Here is a 25,980-nt window from a genome sequence, read left to right on the forward strand (position 1 = left end):
CTTAAAAATTGAAAATAAACAAAAATGAGATAAATAAAAGAGTTTTTCTCAAAATGGTCCCTTGATTATTTCTTAATGTATATTAGCCACACAATAGGTAAACAGACCAAAATGCCTTCCATTTTAACTCTAATTGAATGGAATACCTAATGAGGAACTAAATTGTGTCAATTTTTTTGACAGTCGAGGGATCATATTTGGTGCAATTAAAAGTCAAAATGTAAAATTGAGAATGAGCAATAATCGAGAGACCATTTTGAGAAAAAAAAAAACTCTTTTTTTAAAAATGTTATTTTATTTGTGACTTGCTTTAAAAAAAATAATAATAAATTATTTGTGACTTATTCCGTAAAGAAAGTATATTAAAATCAGGAAAAAAAAAAAAAAAATTCCGTGAAAGCTTGTTAAATCTTTCCTTTTGTCTTTAAAAAACCTGGTATGGTCGGGTATTTCATCGATCCGAGAATTGGGTTGAATCAATCGAATCTGAGCTGAGCTGCAACTGCAATGGCGGGTGTATCACTCCAGTGCGGGGATTGCGGGGCCCTCCTCAAATCGGTAGAGGAAGCGCAAGAGCACGCCGAGCTCACCAAACACACCAACTTCAGCGAGTCCACAGAGCCCATTCTCAACCTCGTCTGCACCACCTGCGGAAAACCCTGCCGCTCCAAAACTGTAATCTTTTATTCTACCAGTTAACAATTATATATATATATCTACTACACAAACTCTTACTCTGTCCGATTGCACCAAGAAAACCCTTAAATCGCACTGTTAGTAAACTCTGATTATCGACTAAATAAACAATCGCACTGCATACTCCGCATGTGTTCAATGCAATTAGGGTTCGATGCTTTAGTTTAATGAATAAGAATATGCCAGAATATATTATACTTCAATTACAGAATGTGTTTTATTTGACTTACATGAATTCTGGATGTTATTTCATGGATACTTAAAGGAGAGTGATTTACACACCAAGAGAACTGGGCACAGTGAGTTTCAGGACAAGACTGCAGAAACTCTAAAGCCCATAAGCCTGGAGGCACCAAAGCCTAAGATTGATGATGATGGTGATGATCAGATGGGAGAGGCTGGTGATGGCAGTAGCAGTGGCCAGCAAGAAGGTAGTGAACATTTTGTGGATGTTCTGTAATTGAATTACAAGTAAAATTTTCTTTCATTTGCAAAAGGAGTGAATTTTGGATGATTTGGCATTGGAATGAAAATTTCCCTTTAGGCTTATCTATGTACAGTTAATACTTAATCTCGTTTGTAGAAATGTGCTATGTAGCCTACGTGTATTGTTTGGTAATGCATCTGAATGTTCTTGATAAAGATACCATTTTTGTGGTTCCATCAGATAACAATTTTTATGATCCTGGATTCTCCTTGGAATTTCAATTCTGTTGTCAACATGTATTGGCTAGTCAACTGAATTTTTGAGCAAATCAAGCCCTTACTTTCCCATTGAAATCTCAATTCTGTTGGTAATGCATCTAAATTTTCCCGCTAAGGGTTCCATTTTGTGGTCCCATCTGATAACAATTTATATGTGCCTGAATTCTCACTGAAATCTCGATTCTGCTGTCAACATGCACTGGCTACTCAACTGAATATTTGAGCAATTCAAGTCCTTACTTTCCGACTTTGCTCCTTTTTTTTTTTGGTTAGAAATGGTTGTTCCTGAAGTTGACCAAAACTTACTCACTGAACTTGAAGCAATGGGATTTTCCAAGGCAAGGGCAACCCGAGCACTCCACTATTCTGGTAAGGCATTGAATAGTGTTTTCCATTGACATGTATACTTTCCCACTTTGGGGTCCGTTTACTAACAGAAAACTGTTTTCTGTTTTCTAATTTTTCAGTTTTCATTCTCTGTTTTCCATTTTTTGTTTTCTGTTTAGAAAACTTGTTTACTAACACTTATTTTTTCAAATTTATTTTTTAGATTAACGTTATAAAATTAACACAAGTTTAATTTCGAGTTATTTTTAGGTCTTATATTTAAAATATTTTTCCATATGTTTGGTTTAAATGGAATAAATTTAATTTAATTTAATTTAATTTTTTTTTTTAATTTTTTTTTAAGTCTAATAGATGTAAGATTTTTACATTTGATAACTGAACAAAATTTATATCCGAACCAATAACCTACTAAGTTCACCTAAAATTTAGTTTAGATAATATTAATATTCTTTGAGCTAATGTTTACAATATTTTTTGGATATATTCATTTGAATGACATGTATATGAATATATAACTTTTACTTTGAATTCTAATATATGTGAGATTTCAGTATCCGATATCTGGACCGAACTTGTATTACGATGTAACATAATTAAAAATATTCATACTAATAATTTATTGAGTTCAATCAAAATCTAAAACATTATATACAGGTTAATTCTTAATTTTGATAATGTAAATAATGTCTAACTTTAAAGTGTAAGCAAATAAGTTATGTTTTGTGAAAACAGTAGAGGAAAAGGAAGAAATGATGCTTTATTTCATTGTATATGTCTCTAGTTCTCCAGATTACAACCATATATATAGGCATAAAGAAAGGCATATGAAAGGGCATAATAAATGCTGAAAAATTACTCATCTTCTCAAAGCTACAACTTCCTAGAGTAGAGTAAATATGACTGCCTATTTCCAACACTCCCCCTCAAGCTGGAGCATATAAATCAAAAGCTCCAAGCTTGCTACAAATGTATTCAATCCTAGGTCCACGAAGAGGTTTAGTGAGAACATCAGCAAGTTGGTCATTTGACCCAACAAATGAGGTAATGATGTCTCCAGATGCAACCTTTTCGCGTATAAAGTGACAATCAACCTCAATATGTTTGGTTCTTTCATGATAGACAGGATTGGAGGCAATATGCAAAGCTGCTTGATTATCACAAATCAATTTCATAGGACCAAGTTTATAGAAATTGAGTTCTGTGAGAAGCTGTTTAATCCAAATTAGCTCACATATTCCAAGTGCCATTGCTCGGTATTCTGCTTCTGCACTTGAGCGGGCAACCACATTTTGTTTCTTGCTTTTCCATGAAACGAGATTACCACCAAAAAGAATACAATATCCTGATGTTGATCTTCTATCCCAAGGGCATCCAGCCCAATCTGCATCTGTATATCCAACAACTTCTGTATGTCCATGATTCTTATAAAGTAATCCTGTACCTGGAGATCTTTTCAAATATCTTAAGATTCTAATGGCTGCATCCCAGTGGTTTTGACATGGCTCTTGTAGAAATTGGCTAACTACACTTACAGCAAATGAGATATCTGGACGGGTGATCGTCAAGTATAGTAGCTTGGCAACTAATCTTCGATATCTACATGGATTGCATAGAGGCTCCCCCTGTCTTGGAAGAAGCTTGACATTTGGATCCATGGGTGTGTCAACTGGTTTGCAGTTTGTCATACTTGTTTCTTCAAGAATATCTAAGACATATTTCCGTTGGGACACATAGATACCTTTTCCAGATTGAGCAACTTCAATACCAAGAAAATATTTTAATTTCCCAAGGTCTTTTGTCTCAAAATGTTGACACAAGTATTTCTTGAGCTGTTCAATTCCTTTTGTATCATCTCCTGTGATGACGATGTCATCAACATAAACCACAAGATATATGCTTTTTCCAAGAAAATGTTTATAAAAGACAGAATGGTCGGCCTTGCTTTGGATCATGCCAAATTGTTTGACCACATCACTGAATCTCCCAAACCAAGCACGTGGAGATTGCTTCAACCCATAGAGAGACCGTTTGAGACGACAAACAAGACTTGCTCCTGTCTTAGCCACAAAACCAGGGGGCTGCTCCATATATACTTCCTCCTTCAAATCACCATGTAAGAAGGCATTTTTAATATCCAACTGATATAACGGCCAGTGCCGATTGGCCGCCATTGAGAGGAAGAGGCGGATAGAGGTGATTTTGGCAACAGGTGAGAAAGTGTCTATATAGTCAATGCCAAATTCCTGTGTGTATCCTTTAGCAACAAGTCGAGCTTTAAGTCTATCAACTTGTCCATCTGGACCAACCTTCACATTATACACCCATCTACAACCAACCACAGTTTTTCCCGGAGGTAAAGAAACTAACTCCCAAGTTCCAGAAGAATCAAGTGCCTCCATTTCATCAATCATTGCTTGCGTCCATCCTGGATGAGTTAATGCCTCCTTGACATTCTTTGGAACAGAAACAGTAGACAAACTAGTAATGAAAGCACAATATGATGGAGACAATCGTTTTTGTGTGAGGAAATTATAGATAGGATAAGGATTTCGAGTGGATCTTTTACCTATTCGACTAGCAATGGGAGAGTCTTTTTCTATTGTGGTTTGGGCTGTGTCAATGGGAAGCAAAGATGTAGGACATGAATCAATCGGACACCCACCCTCTTGGGAGTTTTGACGATTACGTCGTTGATAGGTGTACCTAAATGGTGAAACATGTCCTTCCTCTTGAATGGTTGGATTTGGTGTAGTTCTTTCAGGAATCTGTATAGTTCTTTCAGGAACAGTGTGAGATACAGGTTCTGAAAAAGTAGGAACAGGGAGAATTTCTGTTACCTCTGTGGGTTCCCCTAGGAAATCAGACTCAATGGAGGTGGAAGAGAAAAAAGGTGTTGTTTCAAAGAATGTAACATCAAAGGAAATATAGAAACGATGTGTTTTAGGACAGTAACACCTAAAGCCCTTTTGGAGACGAGAATATCCAATGAAAACACACTTTATTGCCTTAGCATCAAGTTTGTCACGTCCTGGGGAGGAGTCATGAACGAAACAAGTGCACCCAAAGATCCGTAATGGAAGCTTATGGAGAGGCTCCTGTGGGCGCAAGACGTGAAGGGGAATTTTTCCTTGCAAAACAGAAGAAGGCATTCGATTTATAAGATAGCAAGAGTGAAGTATAGCATGCCCCCAAAAATTCTTAGGAACCTTGTTATGAATGAGCAAAGTACGGGCTGTTTCAACAAGATGCCGAATTTTTCGTTCAGCAACTCCATTTTGCTGAGGAGTTCTAGCACATGAAGATTCATGAAGTATTCCATGTGATGAAAAGAAAGAAGTGAAAGAGTCAGAAAAGTACTCTCTTGCATTATCACTTCGTAAGATTTTGAGAGATACCCCAAATTGATTCACAATTTCATTGTAGAATTTCTGAAATACATCAAATAATTCAAAACGGTTTTTCATTAAAAAGACCCAAGTGCACCGAGAGAAATCATCAATGAAGGCAACAAAATATGAGAATCCCAAAATAGATGAAACCCGACATGGTCCCCAAACATCGGAGTGAACTAGAGAGAATGGGGTAGAAGATCTCCTATTCACTCTACTAGAATATGAGGCTCTTGAGTGTTTCCCAAGTTGACATGATTCACACTCTATGGCTTTTAGACTTGACAAACTTGGAACAAGTTGTTTTAGTTTATTGAGATCTGGATGTCCTAAGCGACAATGGTTAAGGAGAGGTGAAACAGTAGCAGCGCAAGCTATTTTGGTATGGTAGGATATAAAAGGTGGTAGAGACCTCGTGATTCTTTTCCTACACCAATTGTCTCCTTTGTTTGACGGTTTTGAATAATTACAGAATCAGAGGAAAAGGTAACCAGACAATTAAGAGAATGAGTAAGTTGGTTAACTGAGATCAAGTTGAAGGGACAACCGGGAATGTAAAGGACATTAGATAAAGATAAAGAATAAATGGTGACCTTTCCAATTCCTATAGCCTTTCCTTTTGACCCATCTCCGAAAGTAACAGCAGGAAGAGAGTTTGAGAAATTAATATGAGAGAAAAAGGAAGGGTTACCAGAGATGTGATCAGTGGCTCCAGAATCCAAGACCCAAACTGATTCAGATCTTAATGCAAGGGCAGTATGACAGACAGTGGTACTGGAAATTCTTAATGCACTGTTCAGAATTTTGGGTTCTGCCATAATCATCGGAAAAATCTGCGAAAAACATCGGTAGGGTCGCAGGAAAGAGAAGCTGATCTGGAAATTCTGGCCAGAAAATGTCGCCGGAAGAGATGGGCAAGGTCGCCGGAGTCCTTGTTGGAGGGTTGTGGTACCACCTTTGTGAACAAAGCTCCCAGTATTGAATAATATAGAAAGAGGCAGTAGCAGTGGTTAAGAACACAGTTCACTGTGTTCATCTGAAAAAGTTTTCAGGCCCCAAAGAAGGTGGCTCTGATACCATGTGAAAACAGTAGAGGAAAAGGAAGAAATGATGCTTTATTTCATTGTATATGTCTCTAGTTCTCCAGATTACAGCCATATATATAGGCATAAAGAAAGGCATATGAAAGGGCATAATAAATGCTGAAAAACTACTCATCTTCTCAAAGCTACAACTTCCTAGAGTAGAGTAAATATGACTGCCTATTTCCAACATGTTTAAATAAGTAAGTAGAAAAGATAGAAGATAGTGATAAGTAAAATAAGATGATAATGAATGTAATCACGGTAATGTGGTTATAGTGACATATAACTAAATAGATGATAGATGATTCTGTTTTCCATTTAGAAAACAGATTTTAAGAGTGTTCCAATTTTACAGAAAACTGAAAAATTATTTTCAGTTTTCAAAAAGGAAAACTATGCTAGTAAACATGTTTTCTGTTTTCTATTTGCCAGTTTCCAGAAATTTCCAAAAATTTTCAGTTAGTAAACGGGCCCGTTATCCCAGTTTTTGTCTCTGTTCATCATCTTCACATGCGGACTCTACTACTCTAGAGATATCCTTTTGTGTGTGATTAGATCATTCAAATCTTGGCATATCTATAAATTTTTACTCTTACTAGTTCAATTCATTCAACTAAATCTGATATAAATTAGTGTTGCTAACTAATTTCAGGCAATGCTAGCCTCGAGGCTGCTGTAAATTGGGTTGTAGAACATGAAAGTGACCCAGATGTGGATGAAATGCCTCTGGTATGCCTGTGTTTAGAAGTTTATTTCAAGCATTTTATTAAACTATATCACCTAGTGGAAGAGTAGTTTGCTTAATTGAAACTCTTGAGCATAGAATGGTGGTTTCTATTGTCTTTCACATGCACTGCTTTAAGGCCCTTTTGATAAATTTGATTACCAAATGAGCTTATTTATGTGGCTGGTGACCTTTTAATCATGCCATGTGTTCCATCGTTTTACTATCCTGATTGGGGTTATAATTCTTAGGTGTTGTTACAATAGTTTCTGCATTGTCTCTTGAGACCATAGTGTATATATGTATTATTTTATATTTATATGCTAATACTGTTGACTATGGAAAATAATATCCTTGTTTCTAATTGTGGCTTATATTGTTGTCTAATGCCTCGGCAATGTAATTACTCACAAGTGTGTAAATAATTTTCTAATATGCCCAGGTTCCTGTCAGTTCCAAGAAAGCTGAGCCCCCAAAGCCTTCTCTCACTCCGGAGGAGATAAAAATGAAACAACAAGAGTTGAGGTAGGTTTTGGGTTTTGCCTGTTTTGTGTTTGATGTTGTTCCTTAATTCGAAAAAGTAACATGGTGGCTTGCAATATTCTTATACTTTAACTCTGTAAGGCTGCCTTCTTTATAGTCTCAAATTTTTCTTTTTCTGTGTGATCCAGATGTCAATTGCAGAGCTTAATACAATGCTTGTGTAAATTTAAAGGTGCTAGAGTAGTGGAATTTATATCCTCTTCTGTTTTCTTATACCCATGCCTGTAATAATTTGTAGGGAGCGTGCTCGCAAAAAGAAAGAAGATGAAGAAAAACAAAAGGAAAGAGAGAGAGAAAAGGTACATCTTCATTTAATTTAGTCACCATCCCTCACTGAATCTGCCACATTTCTTTTAGAGTTGGCTGTGTGTTTATGTTTTTTAAATCACCATCCATTCTTATCTTTATCGATCCATCCATCAATTTATAGTGTACTTCTGAAATTATTTTACATTTGACTTCAGGAAAGAATCCGAATTGGTAAGGAACTTCTTGAAGCCAAGCGCATTGAGGAAGAAAATGAAAGAAAACGGTTAGTTTCTGTTAAACAATGAACTCAACTTGTATATTTCTATATGTTCTGTACATATGTACAAGGAAGTGTAGAGCAATTTATACAAGACAAGAGCTAATTCTAGCCATAGATTTCAAACACCTAAACCTAAGGCTAAGAGAGATCCTCTCAACTAACACCCTATTCCTCCAACACTCCCCCAAGTTGGAGCATCCAACTTGTTACATATATATCACATGAACCATAGGACTCCACACCTAGACTCATAACTTCCAAGGCTAATGCCCAAGTCTTGAACCACTCGAACAACCTTCGAACCACGCTATGCCAAACCAGTCCACAACGCACCTTCTCGCACCAACAACGCTTCAACGGAGCCAACAAAAGCTAGGCCAATCACCACAGCGCCGCACCGCCTCTCACACCCTATACCCTTATCACCGCTGCCTAAAACCACATCGTACCTGCCTCTCACTCCACAAACTGTTAGCGCTGCTAGACCACAGTGCACTTGTCCCTCTCACCATGCACCCTTATCAACGCTGCCTAACACCACATCGTTTCCCTGGTGCATGCACGTAAACCGATTCACTCTGAATCATTCTTCAACCGTCGGCCTCCCCCGCGGCATATGCCAGGTCCGCCCCACTCCTGGCAACTATGCTGCCCACTCCTGCAGCACCCCTGTTTACGCACACTGAACAAGCTGCACTTGACTCAACTCAAACCCTAGAATTGCTCCCATACCAAGTTAACTTAAAACAAGCGACACACTATGACAAACCAAACACAAAGCTCAAGACTTATTAATACGATAAACAAAAGAACCTACTGCCTAATTGTTCCTCGTCAGCAGCACAAACCTAACCACACATTATGCTTCCAATTAATTTCCAGAAGCGTTCATCAACTAGACCTCCACGCCATTTTTTATTTGTAGCCATGAGACCACCCAACTTCGTGGACCTACCCTACCATCTCTCTCTCGGTTGTCTCTCTCTCGCTGGTTCCCCTCCATCTCTCTCGACCAGCAGCAATTCCTCCGACGCGCAGCTCCCCCCGCCGACCTCTGTTTCTTCCCGGCGTGCACAACAGATCCGGTGAGCTTGCAAGCTTCTCTCCGGCGAACTCTTCTGCCTGTATTGCTTGACGAAATGGGCTCACCAACATGTTTTACCGGAAACGTCACCGGAAATGACCTCACGCGCCTCCACCACCACCCCAGACCTCTTGGGCTCACAGAGACAAGCCCGCCGGTACTAGCCTCGACCGGAGAAGATGCCAGAACAGTGCGCACGCGTCGGCACGTGGCGTCGGAACCCTCGAACAGCGCCGGCGCGTGGCGTCAGAACCCTCGAACAGCGCCGGCGTGTGAGAACTCCGGTGGCTGCTCCGCTTCTCCCGACGGCGCTGCCTCCTCTTTTCGACCAAAGCCCACTACCCAATCACCTCAATCTCGCTCTGATACCATGTTAAACAATGAACTCAACTTGTATATTTCTATATGTTCTGTGTATATGTACAAGGAAGTGTAGAGCTATTTATACATGACAAGAGCTAATCCTAGCCATAGATTTCAAACACCTAAACCTAAGGCTAAGAGAGATCCTCCCAACTAACACCCTATTCCTCTAACAGTTTCGTATTCACATTCATGTATCATTTACTGTTTGATCATATTTTCTTATTCAACATTGCCCTGCATACATGTAGCATTTACTGTTTGATCATATTTTCTTGTTCAACATTGCCCTGCAGTTTGATAGCCTTGCGTAAGGCAGAGAAAGAGGAAGAGAGAAGAGCAAGGGAAAAAATTCGTCAAAAGTTAGAAGAGGATAAGGTCAGTGCCTATGATAAAGCTGTTTTGAATTAATGTGAAAATTGTTTTGGCTCAATGAGTCTGAAGATATTTCTATTTTGTTGCATGTAATGCAACTAAAAATAACAGGTTCATTTCAGCAGAACTGTTTTCTTGGGATGGTTTTGGTGATGTTGAGATTTATGCATCAGTTTTGACATTGCCAAGCTTAAAATATAACACCTGGACTCTTATGATAACTATTTTAATTGGACAATATTCCTTTTTCCTTTTTCTCCCTTTTCTTGATTTTGGGGTTTTTCCTTCTCTCTTCGTACTGTTTGATATGGTGAAAACTATTTACAACTTGACAGGCAGAAAGACGACGCAAACTTGGTTTGCCTCCTGAAGATCCTGCTCCAAAACCTTCTGAACCAGTAGTAGAGGAAAAGAAGGTTATTTTTGTAATTTGATAAAATTGGTTACTTTTTTCCCAGAACATGTTCTTGTGAAAAGACTAAAATTCCCTTATCCAAATTTTGGTTTGTAGAGCTCACTGCCTGTCAGACCAGCTACAAAGGCAGAGCAAATGAGGGAGTGCCTGCGTACACTTAAGCAGAGCCACAAGGTAATGGATTCTAGATGTAATTGGTAATTTCCTTATATTAGTACTGCACACACAACTGCTTAGGTCATTTCATAGGAAACTATTATGTGAAGAGTGTGCTGGGATCCACATCTTCTGTTATTTCTTCTCTTGGTGATATATTGTCATCTGACCTGTGGTTTGGTCATTAAGAATCTGCTGACATTGTCAGGCAGAGCAGATCTCTAAATGGGAAGCTAATGACAATGGTTTGCTTAAGTGTTGCTTTTCCTTCTTTCCATAAGTCCATTCCTTGCAATGTTTTTCTGACAGCATGGTTTATAAAAGAACACTTGTTTCTTATATTACTTGCATGTCTCTGGAACTGATACTGCCTGTACTTGTTGAGTATATAGGTATGCATCTTTGTTTCAGTTATGATCAGTGAATTTACTTCTATTCTTCTTTGATGTACAAGGATGACGAGGCTAAAGTGAAGACTGCATTTAATACACTACTAACTTTTGCAAAGAATGTTGCAACAAATCCAAATGAGGAGAAGTTCCGGAAAATTAGACTCAGTAATCCTGCAATCCAGGTGAGCATATGAAATAAGAAAACAAGCAAAGTATTTGGTTGTAGTTAATGGTTTATTGTATTATTGATGAAACCCTCTTAAAATCTGTGTCTGAAATCCCTGGATGTCATAGAAAAAGTTGTGTTATGCAAAGTAATTTTTTGTCAAAAGAGAAAAAGGGATACACAATAATGTAATAATAATGAATACGCCGTAATTACAATAACAGAGACCAATGAGATGATAGGTCATGTATACATTTGGCCATGCCCTTCAAAGAATATTAACGTTCTTTACCCATGAATAATAACAAGAATGGAGACTTGTCTATACTTTGGGCTATTTGCTTCACGAGTACCTCTTGCAAGCAGTTTTGCTTATATTTTGATTCAGGCTGCCATTGTTGCAGCAATATTCTCAAAGGGTATCATAACTTCACAAGTAAATACATGAAAAATAAAGGCACAACTAGAGACCAAAGTTTTAGATTCCTTGATAAGCTGTAACACAGTAACAGCTACCATGAGGTGTTCTATATATATTAAATGCTATATTATAATTAAGTGTTTTAAACTTTTTTTTTTTCTGAATATTTTTACAGGAAAGAGTTGGAAAATTGAAGGGGGGTGTGGAGTTCCTTGAGCTTCTTGGATTTGAGAAAATTGAAGGTGGAGAGTTCTTGTATCTTCCAAGTGATAAAGTAGACATGGCTGTGCTTCACTCTGCTGGGACCGAGTTGAACAGTGCCATCAATAACCCCTTCTTTGGAGTCCTTTGATCCTTACATTAGCTCTGCTGAAACATTCTAAACTTTGTCAAACCTAATATACAGGAATATGTCGAGTTTTCTCTTGGTTTTGAAAAGGTACATTGGAGGTGGGAAGGGAAAGGAAGGGATATGTTCTGGATAATTGGATTTCATTTTGCCGTTAGACTATGTTTGGAAACAATTATAGTTTTTCTTTATCATATTTGGTTTTAGAATTATGCCCCCAAAGGATCATTCTCCAATTGAGAGTGTGGATATATTTGAGGAAGTATTTTGGGTAATGTTTTTTTATTTGTTTCAACATTTTAACTGTATTTGGAGAACCAAGTTAAATTCAGTTGTTCCTCATTTTACTTTGGATCTGTATAGCACATAAAGTCTAAACTGAAAATGAAACATGGAGAAACAATTTTAAAATGTTTTTTTAAAATATACTATAGAAAATATAGAACAATGTGTAAATATTAATTGTCTAAATAGTTTCATAATTAAAAATAATATATTATAAAAACACATTTGATTTACGAAATAAATTAGACAGAATAATATTGTATTATGGTATTAAGCTATTCATAGAATTCATTAAACTTAACACGGTGTTTTGTTCAAAGAATAAAAAATGAAATAATGAAGAAATAGAATAGGAATACTATTTTTGATTCATAATGGGAATAAAAATAGAATTATATGAGTAACCATATTCTTGATTTTAGTTGGACTATGTAATAAAAAATTATATCATTTAAATGACCAAAATGTCCCTATTCAAAATAAAACAAATATAAATATAATTTTGGACAATATATATACAAATAAAAACAAACAATAAATAAATATAGAAATTGGTTCCGTGCAGTTGGGTGTATCAGGTGCGGTTGTGGGGTTAAATCTGTGCCTTTGATCTCGCTAAAATCAACTGTTCAGATTGAACACCGATTAAAAAAATAACGTGGTGGCATTTTGGTCTTTTTGCATATTAGTCAAACTAGTGGTGTTCCTTCTTAAGGTGCGTGAGTTCTTTAGTTGAGAACTTAATGTGCGTCGATCTCCAAAGGCTAGACCAGATTGAAGACAGTTCAAGCCGCAAAAGAGAAGATGAAGAAGAATCTGAGGAGGCCAAGGAGTCGGAGACTGAGGAGTTCTAGCTTGTGTTGTGGTTATCCCGTTTGCCTTTTCTTTGTTGTTTTCTTCTTGCCGTTGTTAGTTTGGTAGTAGTTTGTTGTTTGCCTTGTATGCTTGTTTTTGCTTGTTGCTTTGTTGTTTAGTTAGCTTAGTAGTTGGTGTTGGTTGTCTAGTTCTTAGTTGTTGACTAGAAGTCGGTGTTTGTGTTGAGGCTAGAATTCTTGATGCTCAATTTATCCGTTTGTTAAACTCTTGCCAATCCTTGATTTGATATGCCTACTTTCTTTCTTTGAAATTCTTGTGGATTCTTTTGAGTTTTGACCAAAAGAGTTTGTTCTTGAACCTCTTGTCACAATGTTGTTTCCTATCACCGTTTGCCTTTAATTCATCGTACCCAAGCTTCGGGGACGAAGCTTCTTTGAAGGGGGAGAGGATGTGACACCCTGAAATCCAAATTTAATTAAGGGACTTGTGACACCCCGAAAATCCACATTCAATCCATGGATCAATTGAGTAATTAATCCTATTTCATTTGAGGAATTAATTCCTAAAATCCTGATTTTTAATACTCAAGGACTAGTATTTGACTAGTCAACCTTAAAGTTGTGTTGTACCTTGAGCTTTGAGGGGAGTTCCCTTGTTCCTTACACTTTCTAAAGCTTAGTAAGGGTATTCTTGACTTTTCACCAAGAGTTAGTATTGTAACTTAACCTAGAAGACTTCTTCATTTCATTCCTTACAATTCTTAGAAATTAGCTCTACCTTCTCTCTAGAAAAGAGGTGTAGCTTATTCTCCAAGCTAAGTTGAGACCCTTGTCAAGATTCCAAGATTTGCTTCCAAGATTCAACCTTTCACCTATTTGGGCATCTAAGAGGGTAAGATCTAGGTCCATCTTGTGTTTTTGGTTCCATCTTAGTTGTCTTTTTCTTAAAGGTAGAATCTTTATGATCTTTTGGTTTGATCTTGAAGTGGGTTTGGAAAGTAAGCCTTGTAAGGAGCTTGTGAGGTGTAAAGTGAAGTCTTTTGGTCTACAAGAGGTAACCCATGCTCTACTAAAACCTATTTTGCTTACCTATATGTGATTTCTTGGATTCTACTTGTGTTTTGCTATGAAATGTGAGGGTTTATGCATTTGTCTTGTGATATTGCATATCTGGAGCTTGTGTTTAGGGTTCCTTTGTGCCATTGCTTGGCATTTTCCATGATTCAAGTCATTTTGTTGTGTTGGGTGAGATTTGGCATGTTTTGGACTTGAATTTGTGTTTGGAGAAGAAAATCCCCCAAGGGATTTGTTGTGGTACAAGAGTGTACCCGCGGGCGGAACGGCGGGCGGGGCACCACCCGTCGGCCTTCCCGCAGGTACATAGCCTTGTGGGATGATGTTCCCGCGGGCAGAACCACGTGTGGGGCACTACCCGTGGGTCCACCCGCGGGTACATGGTTGGTGTTGTGATGGGATTTGTTCCCCGTGATTCGTTTGGCTCGGTATTTGGTCTTTTGACTTCTCGGTGTTCTTTTGTGGAACTATTTGAGTGTCTTCTTGATGTTTTGTATGTCTAGAACTATATGGTAGGTATCCATGTAGGACTTTAGTATCTTGAATCGTGCTAAGTGTTCAACATTGTGTTTCGTTGGACCGAGAGGTGTCTTGTGTGTTCCTCGGAACTATCTTGAGTTTCCCCGTTGATAAGCATGCTAGTTTGTTGTCTAAATGCTAGCGTGTGTGTTGTTTGTACCTTCCGTGTGGTTGATGATAACTTGCGTTATTCATCGTTGATGTTGTTGGGCTGTGACCCGTTCCTTGATTGAGTATGTTTCATACCTTCGTTGTGATCCGTTGTTTGACTCTTGTTGAGTTGTGTTGCGTGTGTGGCTTTACCTGGATTACACGATTAGTGGTATGGGACACTAGTCACCAAGGTATTGCAGCGGTCCTCGTGGTGGCCGTAGCGTGATTATGGAGCTGTGGCCTTTGTGTAAGGTTCATGTTTTTGGGGGATAGCATGTGTTATCCGGGCATGTGTGCCATGTGCGTGTACGGTACCTCGTGTACTATGAATCAGTGGTTTTGTTGGAGGACTGTTGGAGGGGGAATGACGATTCCCGGGGGAATAAGGTTGGTCTGTATGTACAGGGGTCCTGGAGGTAAAGGTTGGAACTAGATATAAGGTTGGGGGTAGCCATAAGGTTGGAACAGGGCATAAGGAAGGCATATCAACTCGTGGCGGGTGATGTCACGAGGGCTTGTGTAGCCGTGGTTGTGTGTTCTCTCTTGTGACGTGTGTAGTCACAAAGGCATGTGATGCCTAGGCATGTGTTGCCGATTGTCGTGTCTTTATTCTTGTGGTGTCGTTATCCGTTGTGGTCTTGGGATGTGTTCCCGTGGTGTTTATTGATGAGTGTCAAGTCTTGAGTTGGTGTTTACTCTTGGTTTTACACTTATATATATGTATTCCGTTTCGAAATGATTTTTGTATATATATCCTACCTATGTATGATACTTAACAGGTATTGGTGGGTTACCAGCATTATCGCTGACCGGGCGTCGTCCCAATGTTTATCTTTGTGTCTTTCAGGTGATGTCTAGACGAGCGCGATGTTAGTGGCCAGTAGTCTAGTATCTTTACCTTTGTTTTGTGGCCTGTGTGCCGTTGTAGTGTTAGACCGTTACCTTTTGGGATAGATGTATACACTTGCAGATTGATCGCCGTAGCGTTTACCGTGTTTGGTAGACGTGGCATAACACCCCGTTTAGATTTATTTTATCCAGTTTTCGTTTTATCTTCCGCTGTGCTAGTTTTGTTGTATGATCTGCAGGTGTTAAAGCCTTTTATATAGGTCGTGTTTGGGGGGTGTTACAGTTGGTATCAGAGCCTAGGTTTTGAGCCTAGGAAGAGTTAAGTCTAGACTTTCTAAGTGGTTAATTGTGTTTTGAGACCTTTAAGCGACCTTAAGAAGCTAAGTGTTAGGCTTAGGACTCTAGGTTGCGCGGTGAGCTGTGTGTTGTTTTCTGTTCCTTGTTTGTTGCTTCTCTTATCGTGTTGTTGTTGTAGAAGTGCGATGCCTCCTCGTCCTCGCGCACGCACCCCGGAGACCCCGACCAACGAGCAGCTCGCTCAGAACCTTCATCAGCTGACTCAGACCATGCAGACGCTCAGTGAAGCTCTGTTGAACAACAATCACGCTGTGCCGCCTCCTCCCCCTGCTGGGCACCGTGACGTAGGACGTTTAGTGTCGGGTCATCGGCCGCCAACCTTCGCTGGCGAGGAAGACCCTGTAGTCTTAGAAGAGTGGCTACGGGTGTTTGATAAGATCTTCACCGTGGTGGGCTGCCCCGAAGAAAGGAGAGTAGAACTGGCAACGTTCTACTTTTGCCAAGAAGCGGACTTGTGGTGGGTTCACGAAGGCCCGGCTCTTCTCGAAGAACCAGAGTTCGACTGGACAGCGCTCATGGACCGGATGCGTGAAAGGTTCTACCCTGCACATGTGCGCGCGGCCATGTACGAAGAGTTCCTCCACCTGCAGCAAGGGTCCATGTCTGTGGTTGGGTACCACAAGAGGTTCTTGGAGCTGACACGTTTTGCGAGGATGCTTGTGCCTACGGAGCTCACCAAAGTCGTGAAATTCGTGGCCGGTCTGAATTATGAGGCGCGAAAAGCTTTGACTGTGAGTAGGCCGAGTTCTCTTAAGGACGCTTACGTGTGTGCCGCTGATCTGTATCGCGTGCAGCAGCTTCAGAGCGGTTCGTTTGAGCAAGCTAGGAAGAGATCTGAGGGCGGAAGTTCTTCTACCTTCAAGAAGCCAAGACCGAGTTTCCCAATCAGGAATGTGTCATCTTCTTCTCAAGGACCTATCAGGACAGAGCACGTGAACCAAGCTAAGGCATATCTTTGTCAGCGTTGTGGGAAGATGCATGTGGGTCAAAGTTGCAACGGCTTTGCGTTCAGGTGTTTTCGTTGCGGAGATCGTGGTCACAGAGTCGCAGAGTGTCCCCAGTTAGCCGGCCAGAGAGCGTTACCGCCACCCCCAGGAGCCGGAGGAGCATCGGGAGCTGGTTCGGGCCGTGGAGCAGTTGGAGCAAGGCCACCCGGAAGAGTCTTCGTGATGGCGCGTTCGCAGGCGGAGTCGGAGGGTTTGGTGGAAGAAGAGTTGGCAGGTAACCCTTGTCTTCGAGTCTATCCTTGTTTTCCCGAGAGTGTCGTGTTCTTTGTTTCCTTGAGTGTTATCTTGTGTTTCGTAGTTGTCTTTTGCTTGGTAATCCTTGGCATGCTTTTCTTGCTAGTAATTCTTTGGAGCTTGGTGTAAACTCTTTTCTTGCTAAGTGATCTCTTTAGTTGGCATCTAAGTCTTGTTGTGAAGTAGCCATCTATCTTTGGAATACCTTGTGCTTAGACCAATTCTACAATCCCTACACTTGGTTGTTCTTACAACAATTCCTTGTGAACTTCCTAAATTTTCCAAGTATTCTTTGAATTTGGAAATAGCAAAATTCTTGCCAAAAAAATTCTTTCTTGTGCATTCTAAAAATCAAGCCTAAAGTTTAATTGTAACCTTTGAGTTTTGAACCCAAAGTCTATTCCTTTTCAACCCAACTCCTAAACCACTTGAGCTAATTGTCTTTCTTGGAACCTATCCAATTTTAATTCCTTCTAAACCATGAATTCCCACTTTATTCAAAATCCCCACATTTAATCATCTTTTTCCCCAATTTCTCCCAAATCCCTAAAATCCCAAATTTCCTCTCCTTCTTCTTTTCCTTCTTCTCTACCCGTGAGCACCCTAAACCCCATCCCCAACCCATAGCTCCACCACCACCAACCCGTCACCCCACCACCGCCAGACCGCCGTCGCTACAGCCGCCGCCGTCGCCGCGTCGCCGAGAGCGCGCGAGAGAGAGAGAGAGAGGCAGCGTGTGTGAAGAGGTAGAAGTTGTGGGCTTTGTTTGTTGAGATTTGGATCATCTCCTACCATGCCTAGAAGGTCAAGCTTGGCTAGAAAAGCGGAATGAGTGGATACCCACTACCTTGTTCTTGAAGGTAAAGCTTTTGATCCGGAATCTTTTTCTAGTTCCTTGTTGGATATGCTTAGGTATCAAGGTTTGTTGGATGGGTTTCTCGCCATAAGGGCCGAGACATACCCGAGTTTGGTGAAAGAGTTTTACCGTCACATGGTTGTGACGAAGGAGGATGAAAGGCTTGAGATCACCTCTAAGGTGAGAGGTGTAAAGGTTGTGCTTTCTGAGAAGAGGTTGGCTCAGTTGTTGAGTTTGTCTGCTACCGGAGTAGCTCAGTACAGTGGTCATTCTTGGATTAGTACGGATACCATGGGGTACCGTGACTACTTGAGCTACTTGTTAGGCCGTACGAGTGGTTTCACTCAAGCCTCTAGGCCGGAGAAGAAGTGGTTGTCTGCGAAGCAAAGGATCTTGGTGATGTTGGTGTCGGACTGTTTGTTGCCAAACAATAACAAGAGCAAGTTGTTGGGTAAGCTGGAGTGCACTTTTGCTTTCTGTTTGAAGAATATGGTTAAGTTCAACTTGCCTGCTTTGATGTTGCAACACATGGTGTTTTGCCGGGATCACAATCGGAAGAGTTTGCCTTACGGAATGGTGTTGAGGTGGATCTTGGTTAGGAAGGGCGTCAGTGTGGATGGTTGTCTTCCTAAGGCTGTGGGAAAACTAGTGTTGGATGCCGCCAACCTTCGGAGTTGTCACGTGTTTCAGTTGGATGATGGTGAGTACATCACGCTTGTTGGTCCCGAAAGGGTGGCGAGAAGTCTAGAGGGGGGGGGGGGGGGTGAATAGACTTCTCTAACTTTTTCAAACTTCTTCTGCAAACAACACTTTGTAACTTCAACTCTAAGTAACAAGCAAAAACAAGTTTAACAACTTAGAGTGTGCACAGCGGAAATGTAACGGCAAAGTGTTATGCTTTAAATTGTGTCGTGCTCAAGAGAGATTTCATACATGCATCACGTTAGAAACACTTAATATAGATGTAGGATGATGTATATAAAATTTCACTTGCATGCAAACGAGGGAACTATCAAACCCAGACAGATAAAGATACGCAATGAACCGTAACGGGTTAGTTCACAAATAATATAGGCATGCACGGAATATATATGAGCAGTAAGTAAATAGAAAGAGAGATTTATAGTGGTTCAGAGGTGGTGTAATCCTCCTAGTCCACTCTTCTCCTTTCACTTCAAGGAGGAAATTCACTATTCTTCAATCACCGAGATACAATAGTGAATAAGTGCCCAACGACACTTCTCCGAGTGCTTCGCACAAAGCTACACTCCACCAAGGTTTTTCGCAAGCTCCTCTTGTTACTCCGCCTTCCCGAGTACTTCGCACCAAGCTGTACTCCTACACCACGAGAACTACGCACAAAGCTACGCTCTCACCGGGTTTTCACAAGCTCCCCTTGTTACTCTGCCCGTTACAACCGAGTACTACGCACAAAGCTACACTCCAACTGGGGTTTTCACTCTCCCTAGTTACTCTACCCCTTTTCTACACTCAGTAGAAGATTTACAATGAAATACAAAGATTTCTTCTCTCAGACTTGAATTCTATCTTATATAGCTCAATATACCACTTGATGATTGATTGGATAATTTTCTTTGTTGTTCAAGTGTTTTCTGAATCTCTGTTAGATTCGTGCTTGTCTTCAAGTCTGCTTGGGCAATTTATAGCAGATGAAAGCTATTTGCCCGTTGATCAACTTTCGATCTCGATCGTCCATTTTGAATTGTAGTTGATCAAATAATTTTGCCAACTTGGTCTACAAAAATCATTTCGTCGTCTGTCAGAAGATTTTGAGAAATCTCGCCGTTGCTCTCCTTTAATCTGACAAAGCTTTTCTTTGGAATGGGTAGCCTCCAAATTTAAATTTTCTCTGGCATGACTTTTGTTGAATTATTGATATGATGTGCCAAGTTGATCAAATAATTTATCTACTGATTCTTGCTTGAGTATTAAAAAGATTTCCTTCGTATATCAGCTTCTTCTTCTCCTTCGACTTCTTCTGTAGAAACAGAGCTTCAAAATAATGTTTCTGTCTAATTCTATCATGATGTCATAGCTCTTTTTGATGACGTCATGTCCCAATAGTGTATCATGTTCCACCTTGTATCATGGACTATATATATCATGTTCCACCTTGTATCATGGACCATATATATCATGTTCCATTTCATATCATGAGCTAGCTATCATGTTCCACCTTGTATCATGGACCATATATATCATGTTCCACCTTGTATCATGGACCATATATATCATGTTCCATTTCATATCATGTTCCACCTTGCATTATGGACCATGTATCACGTTCCATTGTATATTATGAACCAATATCATGAATTCATAAAATCGCTTCAAGTGGGAATCAAACTGTGGACCATTTGCTTTGCTTGGCAAAGCTTCTTCCATCTCAGCTGGGTAACCAATTGATAAAATCCAAGACTTAAATTCTTTTGACTTATCTCTCCCACGTGTTCTCCACTAGCTTTATCACATTCTGATGTCATTACCCGATAGTCGTGATGTCATACTATCATGATGACATCATCTCCTGATATTGCTACTTCACGATAGCAATTCATCTTTACACCAAAATTGCTTCTAATGAGAATCGAATTATGGATAATCTCACATTAAGCATACTTCAACAAATCTTTTACCATCTCATCCATCTCAACCTTTGGTGACTTGATGCTTCAGAAATGTGTTAAGCTATGTTCTCGTTTTCATTTATTCTTCCTTCAAACTGCTTTCACGTAGACTTCATGTAGGCTTCATGGCAGTGGTGCACTTTACTTTGTGAACCAGAACTGACTCAAATAAAATAAAATTGGGGTCTACAAAATACATTTGGCTCATCAAAACTTATACAATATATTCCTAACAATTTCCCCCTTTTTGATGATGCCGAAACTTATACCCAAGTCATTTGGCTATGTCAAATTTTTGAAAAATAATCTTTTTGTCCAATTTTATTGCGACTAGCCATTTGACGGGTTTAACACATTTAAGACCTAGAGATTTTAATTTTGGACGGTCCTAAACGTATATTGAGACTATAACGCGGGGTTGCGTATTGATTTTTATCTTTTAATTTTTCTTCCCTTTTCAATTTTATTTTCTCAATTATACGCCTCACATGCAATTACTAAGTCCAATTTAAAATCTTGATACTTTAAAGCAATAAACATACTAGACATAATAAAGGAATAAGCCATATGCTAGCAATTTATATTATGTACCAAAAGGAATAATTCGAACAAGCTAGCTAACATTATGTACACCAAAAAAAATTTGAGGCTTCAAAATTTTACCTCTTGCCAATTAAGGCATTCACGTGTGCCCTTAATTCCTTGAAGTTTCGTTTCTTTCCTTCGGGTTGGTATGGTGCGGTGACTTGCTCGGTAACATAATTTCCATAAGCTTCTTGAACATTGTCACCCCGTAACACTCCGGCTTGGTACCAAGCAACACATTCTTCAAATGATCTTCCATCTGCCATTTCGTTGCTTGTGTGCCCAAAGAATGTCTCAAACTCTCGTATAAGCTTCAACTTGTTTTCTTCATAAATTGATCTTGAAGGTGTTGATCTTTGGCATCCTTGTTGGCTAGGAAAATCCATGCTTTGAGGGGTCATCAAATAATCCATTATTCTCCTTTTTCCTCGGCCTTGAGCTCTCGGTGTGGGTGTGACTCCTCTCGGTGCTCTTTGAGGGCCCTTTCATAAGCTTGCTTGTGAAAATCATCTAATTTGGTATTAACATTACCAAATTGATTTTGGACTTTCTCAAACTCTTGAAAGACATCTCCTTTCAATTTTTGAATTTCTTTTCGTACATCCCCAATAATATTTTCTTTCAAAGCATTAATATCAATGGATGAAGAATGTACCTCCTTGTGTGTCTCATGTGGATGTCTCGGCAGTGTGGTGCTATCCGGCTCCGGTGCTTCCACATGTGGTGTATCCTCAAGACACAAGGGCTCATCTAGTGTATGAATGAGTGGTTCGGCAGTGGCAATTGGTTCGGCACGGCTTAGTGACACTTCAATTTGTAGCACATTTTCTTGTTCCTCCATTCGGTTTTCATCACCAACATTTGCTTCCAAATTTTCATTCACCGAATTCGTCACATCCGTAGCCGTGTGGGGTGAAATAACATCAAAACTAAGGTTGTCATCCCCAATATTCGAAGGAAATGGGTCCAATTCTTGCAAGCTTCCACCTTCGGTCTCCTTTAAATGTGATGCTTCCCCATGTGCGCCGTGCACTTCTTCTCTAGAAATGACCAATGCTCGGGCAATCTCATCACGAGCAAATCCATCTATAGTCTCAACGGCATCTTCGGGAACTTCTTGAGCCACTTTCTTGCCCCGACTAATAGCAACTTTCTTAATAAAGCACTCATTAATCACCGAAAGTCTAGTCGTGGTAGCAAGATTTCTTGTTCCAATCCATTGTAGAGCAAACTCCTCCAATTCTAGAGTATCCGGTCCTATTGTTGTAGCAACCGATTTGTGATCACTTAGTCTCCAATTCCTCCAAACTTTCACACTTTCATACTCCTTCAACAACTCACTACTTGCCCCATAAGTTGGAATGTCATCTACACTTCCAACTTTACTTGGTAAAACCACCTCTTCATTCGGGTTTGGGGTGTGGGTTATGGGTGCGGGTATGGTGACAAATTGGTGGCTACAAGCATCATCACTACTTCTCCAATGGGTATTGGATTCCCCGTGACTAGTAGCTCGGTTAGAAGGAGGCTTTTTGGCTAGGGAATGGGTTGATGCATTTGCCGGTTTTCGTTTTCGGATATTGGCTAGGGAAGGATCAACCGGGATTGGGGTTCGAAAAAGATAATTTTGGTTTTGTATGGGTTTTGATTTGGATAGGGCAACAGCTTTCAACTTCAACAACTCCCCAACAACAAAACCGTATCCAATGTCATTAGGAAACCATCCATTCACCAATGGTTTTGCTAGCCTAATTTGATCAACCATTCGGCCATATACAAACCGTCCCCAATCTACGGCAACAACATTCACAATGGCATGCATCAAAGGCAAATTCTTCTTTGTAAAATAATTCCTACTAGAATATTTGCACTCAATTGTTTTATGCACAATATCAAGTAGCATTCCATATTCGTGCTTCAACATAACCTTAAAGCCATTAGTACACGTCTCGACTTGTGCGGTTTCGTGTCTAATTTCACTCCAAAAATCATTTAAATCAAAGCCGTGATCTTCAACTTTCAACAATTTTTCCTCCAATCCAAAATGAGTTCTCACATCATCTAACTCAATTTTTAACACAACACCTCCAACAGTAGAATTTATAACACCATGTTCGACAAATGCGTGTCTATAAAATTTTGCTACTTCATTCAAATAGAAACCATCATACTTGAAAGAGCAAAATTTCAATAACCCACTACTTTCAAGAGAGGTTAAGATTTTTACCCCAAAGTCTTGGTTTTGGATGAACTTGTTGTAGTCCTCAAGGTCCATGATCATCCCTCGAATCACCCGTGTGAGTTTCCTCGATCATTCTGTTCCAATTGGGTTTTGAGCTCCTTCCATCTTGATAGAACAAAAATTAGGGAATTTAGAGATGGGTTTCGGGTAGGGGCTTCGGCAGTCCGAAAAATATGGGTAGAAGGAAATGGGTTTTTGGTTGTGAGAGGTTTCAAGGACAATGGTGAGGGTGGGTAATGGGTATTTGGGTGTAGAATGGATTTTTGTGGGAAATTTGGGATGGGTTTGATTGAATTGAGAGATTTTCAAGTTTTGCTTCTTCTTCTTGCATGCGTGCGGTGAGAGAGGGAGGAAGAAGGAGATGATCTTCTTTCTTCTTTTTCTCTTGGAGGCAAAATAAATGCCTAGTAAAATTACCATCTTGCCCTTTAGTGGATAGAAAGAGATTGTAGAACAATTGAGAGCAACTTCGAACTTTCACTGATTTAAAACTCAGATTTTAATACTCCATTTGTGGGTACATAGCGCCAAAAATTAAGCTTTAATTCGCTGCCACCTGTAGATATTCATGGAGCAAAAATTTCTTCGACACAAAATTGTTAGTGCAATAAATCTGTTCATGCTAACAATTTAATTTCGACATCTGATAAATCTGAGAATTAAAATTGATCGACCAATAAAATCAATTTAAACAGATAAGATCAAACTTGATGCTAGATACATTTAATTTTAAAAAGAATCACATCAAATTGACTTAAGCAGGTGAAAATTAAAATTAAAGCTGATGACCATTCAGTCTGACAACTCAATTTGCATGCACTGTTATTAACTTTTAGCATAGCTTATCATCAGGTCATTCCCCCTAGCTAAGTCATATAATCCCTTACTATCATGATGCATTCCCCCTAACTTTAATATCCCTTTTAGCAATTAAAAACAAATAACCAATTTCTACGTACCTAAGTTCGTAAGATAAAATTACTAACATGTACACAAATAAATTGTAACACATTAATTAAATTAAATCACGTTGAACACACAGGTAACAAATTTCATGCAATTTCATGCAAATCACGTACACAAATTTTTCGAATTTAAAAGTTTCGAAATACTTAGCTCATTTCGATCATTCCCATTTCGTGCCTTAGAGTTGCAAAACGAGATTCACACAACGGTTTTGTGAGAATGTCGGGAATTTGATTTTCTGTGGGAACATGATCGATCTTCAAATCTTTCTTCTCGACGTGGTCTTGTATGAAGTGATGTCGGACGTCGATGTGTTTGGTTCGCGAGTGGAGCACAAGATTTTGGGTTATTGCAATTGCGCTAGTATTATCACATAAAATACTAACATTTTCGCATTTAATCCCATAATCTAACAATTGTTGCTTCATCCACAAAATTTGTGCACAACAACTCCCAGCTGCAATATATTCGGCTTCGGCAGTGCTCGTAGCTATGGAGTTTTGTTTCTTGCTGAACCAAGATACCAATCTTCCCCCTAAGAACTGGCATGTTCCTGAGGTACTTTTTCGGTCTATTTTACACCCTGCAAAATCTGCATCTGAATAACCAGTTAGTGTAAAATCTCCTTTTTTGGGATACCATAATCCCACATTGATTGTTCCTTTGAGATATCGAATTATCTTCTTTGTTGCAATCAGATGACTTTCTTTGGGCTTTGATTGGAATCTTGCACATACGCCAACCGAGTAGGATATGTCTGGTCTGCTTGCGGTTAAGTATAGTAACGATCCAATCATCCCTCGATACATCGTTTGATCAATGTCTTTTCCTTCATCATCTTTATCCAATTTTTGAGATGTACTCATGGGAATTTTGACTGAGGATTTTCCATCTATGCCAAATTTCTTGATAAGATCTCTTGTGTACTTGGCTTGATTTATGAAAATTCCTTCTTCAAGTTGCTTGACTTGCAGTCCCAAAAAGTAATTTAATTCTCCCATCATACTCATCTCGAACCTGTTCTGCATGAGCTTGGAAAATTTCTCACATAAAGATTTATCAGTACTTCCAAAGATAATATCATCAACATAAATTTGTACTAATAAAATGTGATTATTTTCTTGAATTCTAAAGAGGGTTTTATCGACTAGACCTTTGGTGAATCCACAACTAATTAAGAACATTGACAAGGTGTCGTACCAAGCTCGCGGAGCTTGTTTTAACCCATACAATGCCTTCTTTAATTTGTAGACTTGATCACCAACGTCTTTTACCTCAAAACCGGGTGGTTGTTTGACGTAAAATTCTTCTTCAAGTAAGCCATTAAGAAATGCGCTCTTTAAGTCCATTTGATATACGATGAAATTCTTGTGTGCTGCGTATGCTAGGAATATCCGGATTGCTTCGAGTCGTGCGACAGGGGCGAATGTCTCATCAAAATCAATGCCTTCTTCTTGTGAATACCCCTTCGCGACTAATCTTGCTTTATTCCTAACAATGACGCCATCTTCGTTCGCTTTGTTCCTAAAGACCCATTTAGTGCCAATTACATTTTGGTGCGTTGGTCTTGGAACAAGTTTCCATACGTCGTTGCGCTTGAATTGATCTAATTCCTCTTGCATGGCATCTATCCAACTTGGATCGGCTAAT

General features: G+C 39.5%; 1 protein-coding gene and 1 long non-coding RNA gene across 2 annotated transcripts; one reads left to right on the plus strand and one right to left on the minus strand.

The window, feature by feature from the left end:
- Nucleotides 1-397: 397 nt before the first annotated feature.
- Nucleotides 398-12,040, plus strand: LOC109168330 (UBX domain-containing protein 1). Its single transcript, XM_019317342.1, has 12 exons — nt 398-675; nt 962-1,127; nt 1,675-1,770; nt 6,876-6,952; nt 7,390-7,472; nt 7,729-7,789; nt 7,955-8,022; nt 9,763-9,844; nt 10,177-10,257; nt 10,353-10,430; nt 10,867-10,986; nt 11,567-12,040. Exons 1-12 carry the CDS (start codon nt 508-510, stop codon nt 11,741-11,743), a joined length of 1,257 nt encoding a protein of 418 aa, XP_019172887.1. The 5' UTR covers nt 398-507; the 3' UTR covers nt 11,744-12,040.
- Nucleotides 3,263-25,980, minus strand: LOC109168331. Its single transcript, XR_002052074.1, has 3 exons — nt 25,967-25,980; nt 18,394-18,397; nt 3,263-3,345 (listed from the first exon to the last, which is right to left on the minus strand). It is a non-coding gene; the product is annotated as an uncharacterized LOC109168331 (long non-coding RNA).

This window comes from Ipomoea nil, unplaced genomic scaffold (assembly GCF_001879475.1).
Source record: "Ipomoea nil cultivar Tokyo-kokei standard unplaced genomic scaffold, Asagao_1.1 scaffold3195, whole genome shotgun sequence".
In the NCBI taxonomy this organism is placed as follows: Eukaryota; Viridiplantae; Streptophyta; class Magnoliopsida; order Solanales; family Convolvulaceae; genus Ipomoea; species Ipomoea nil.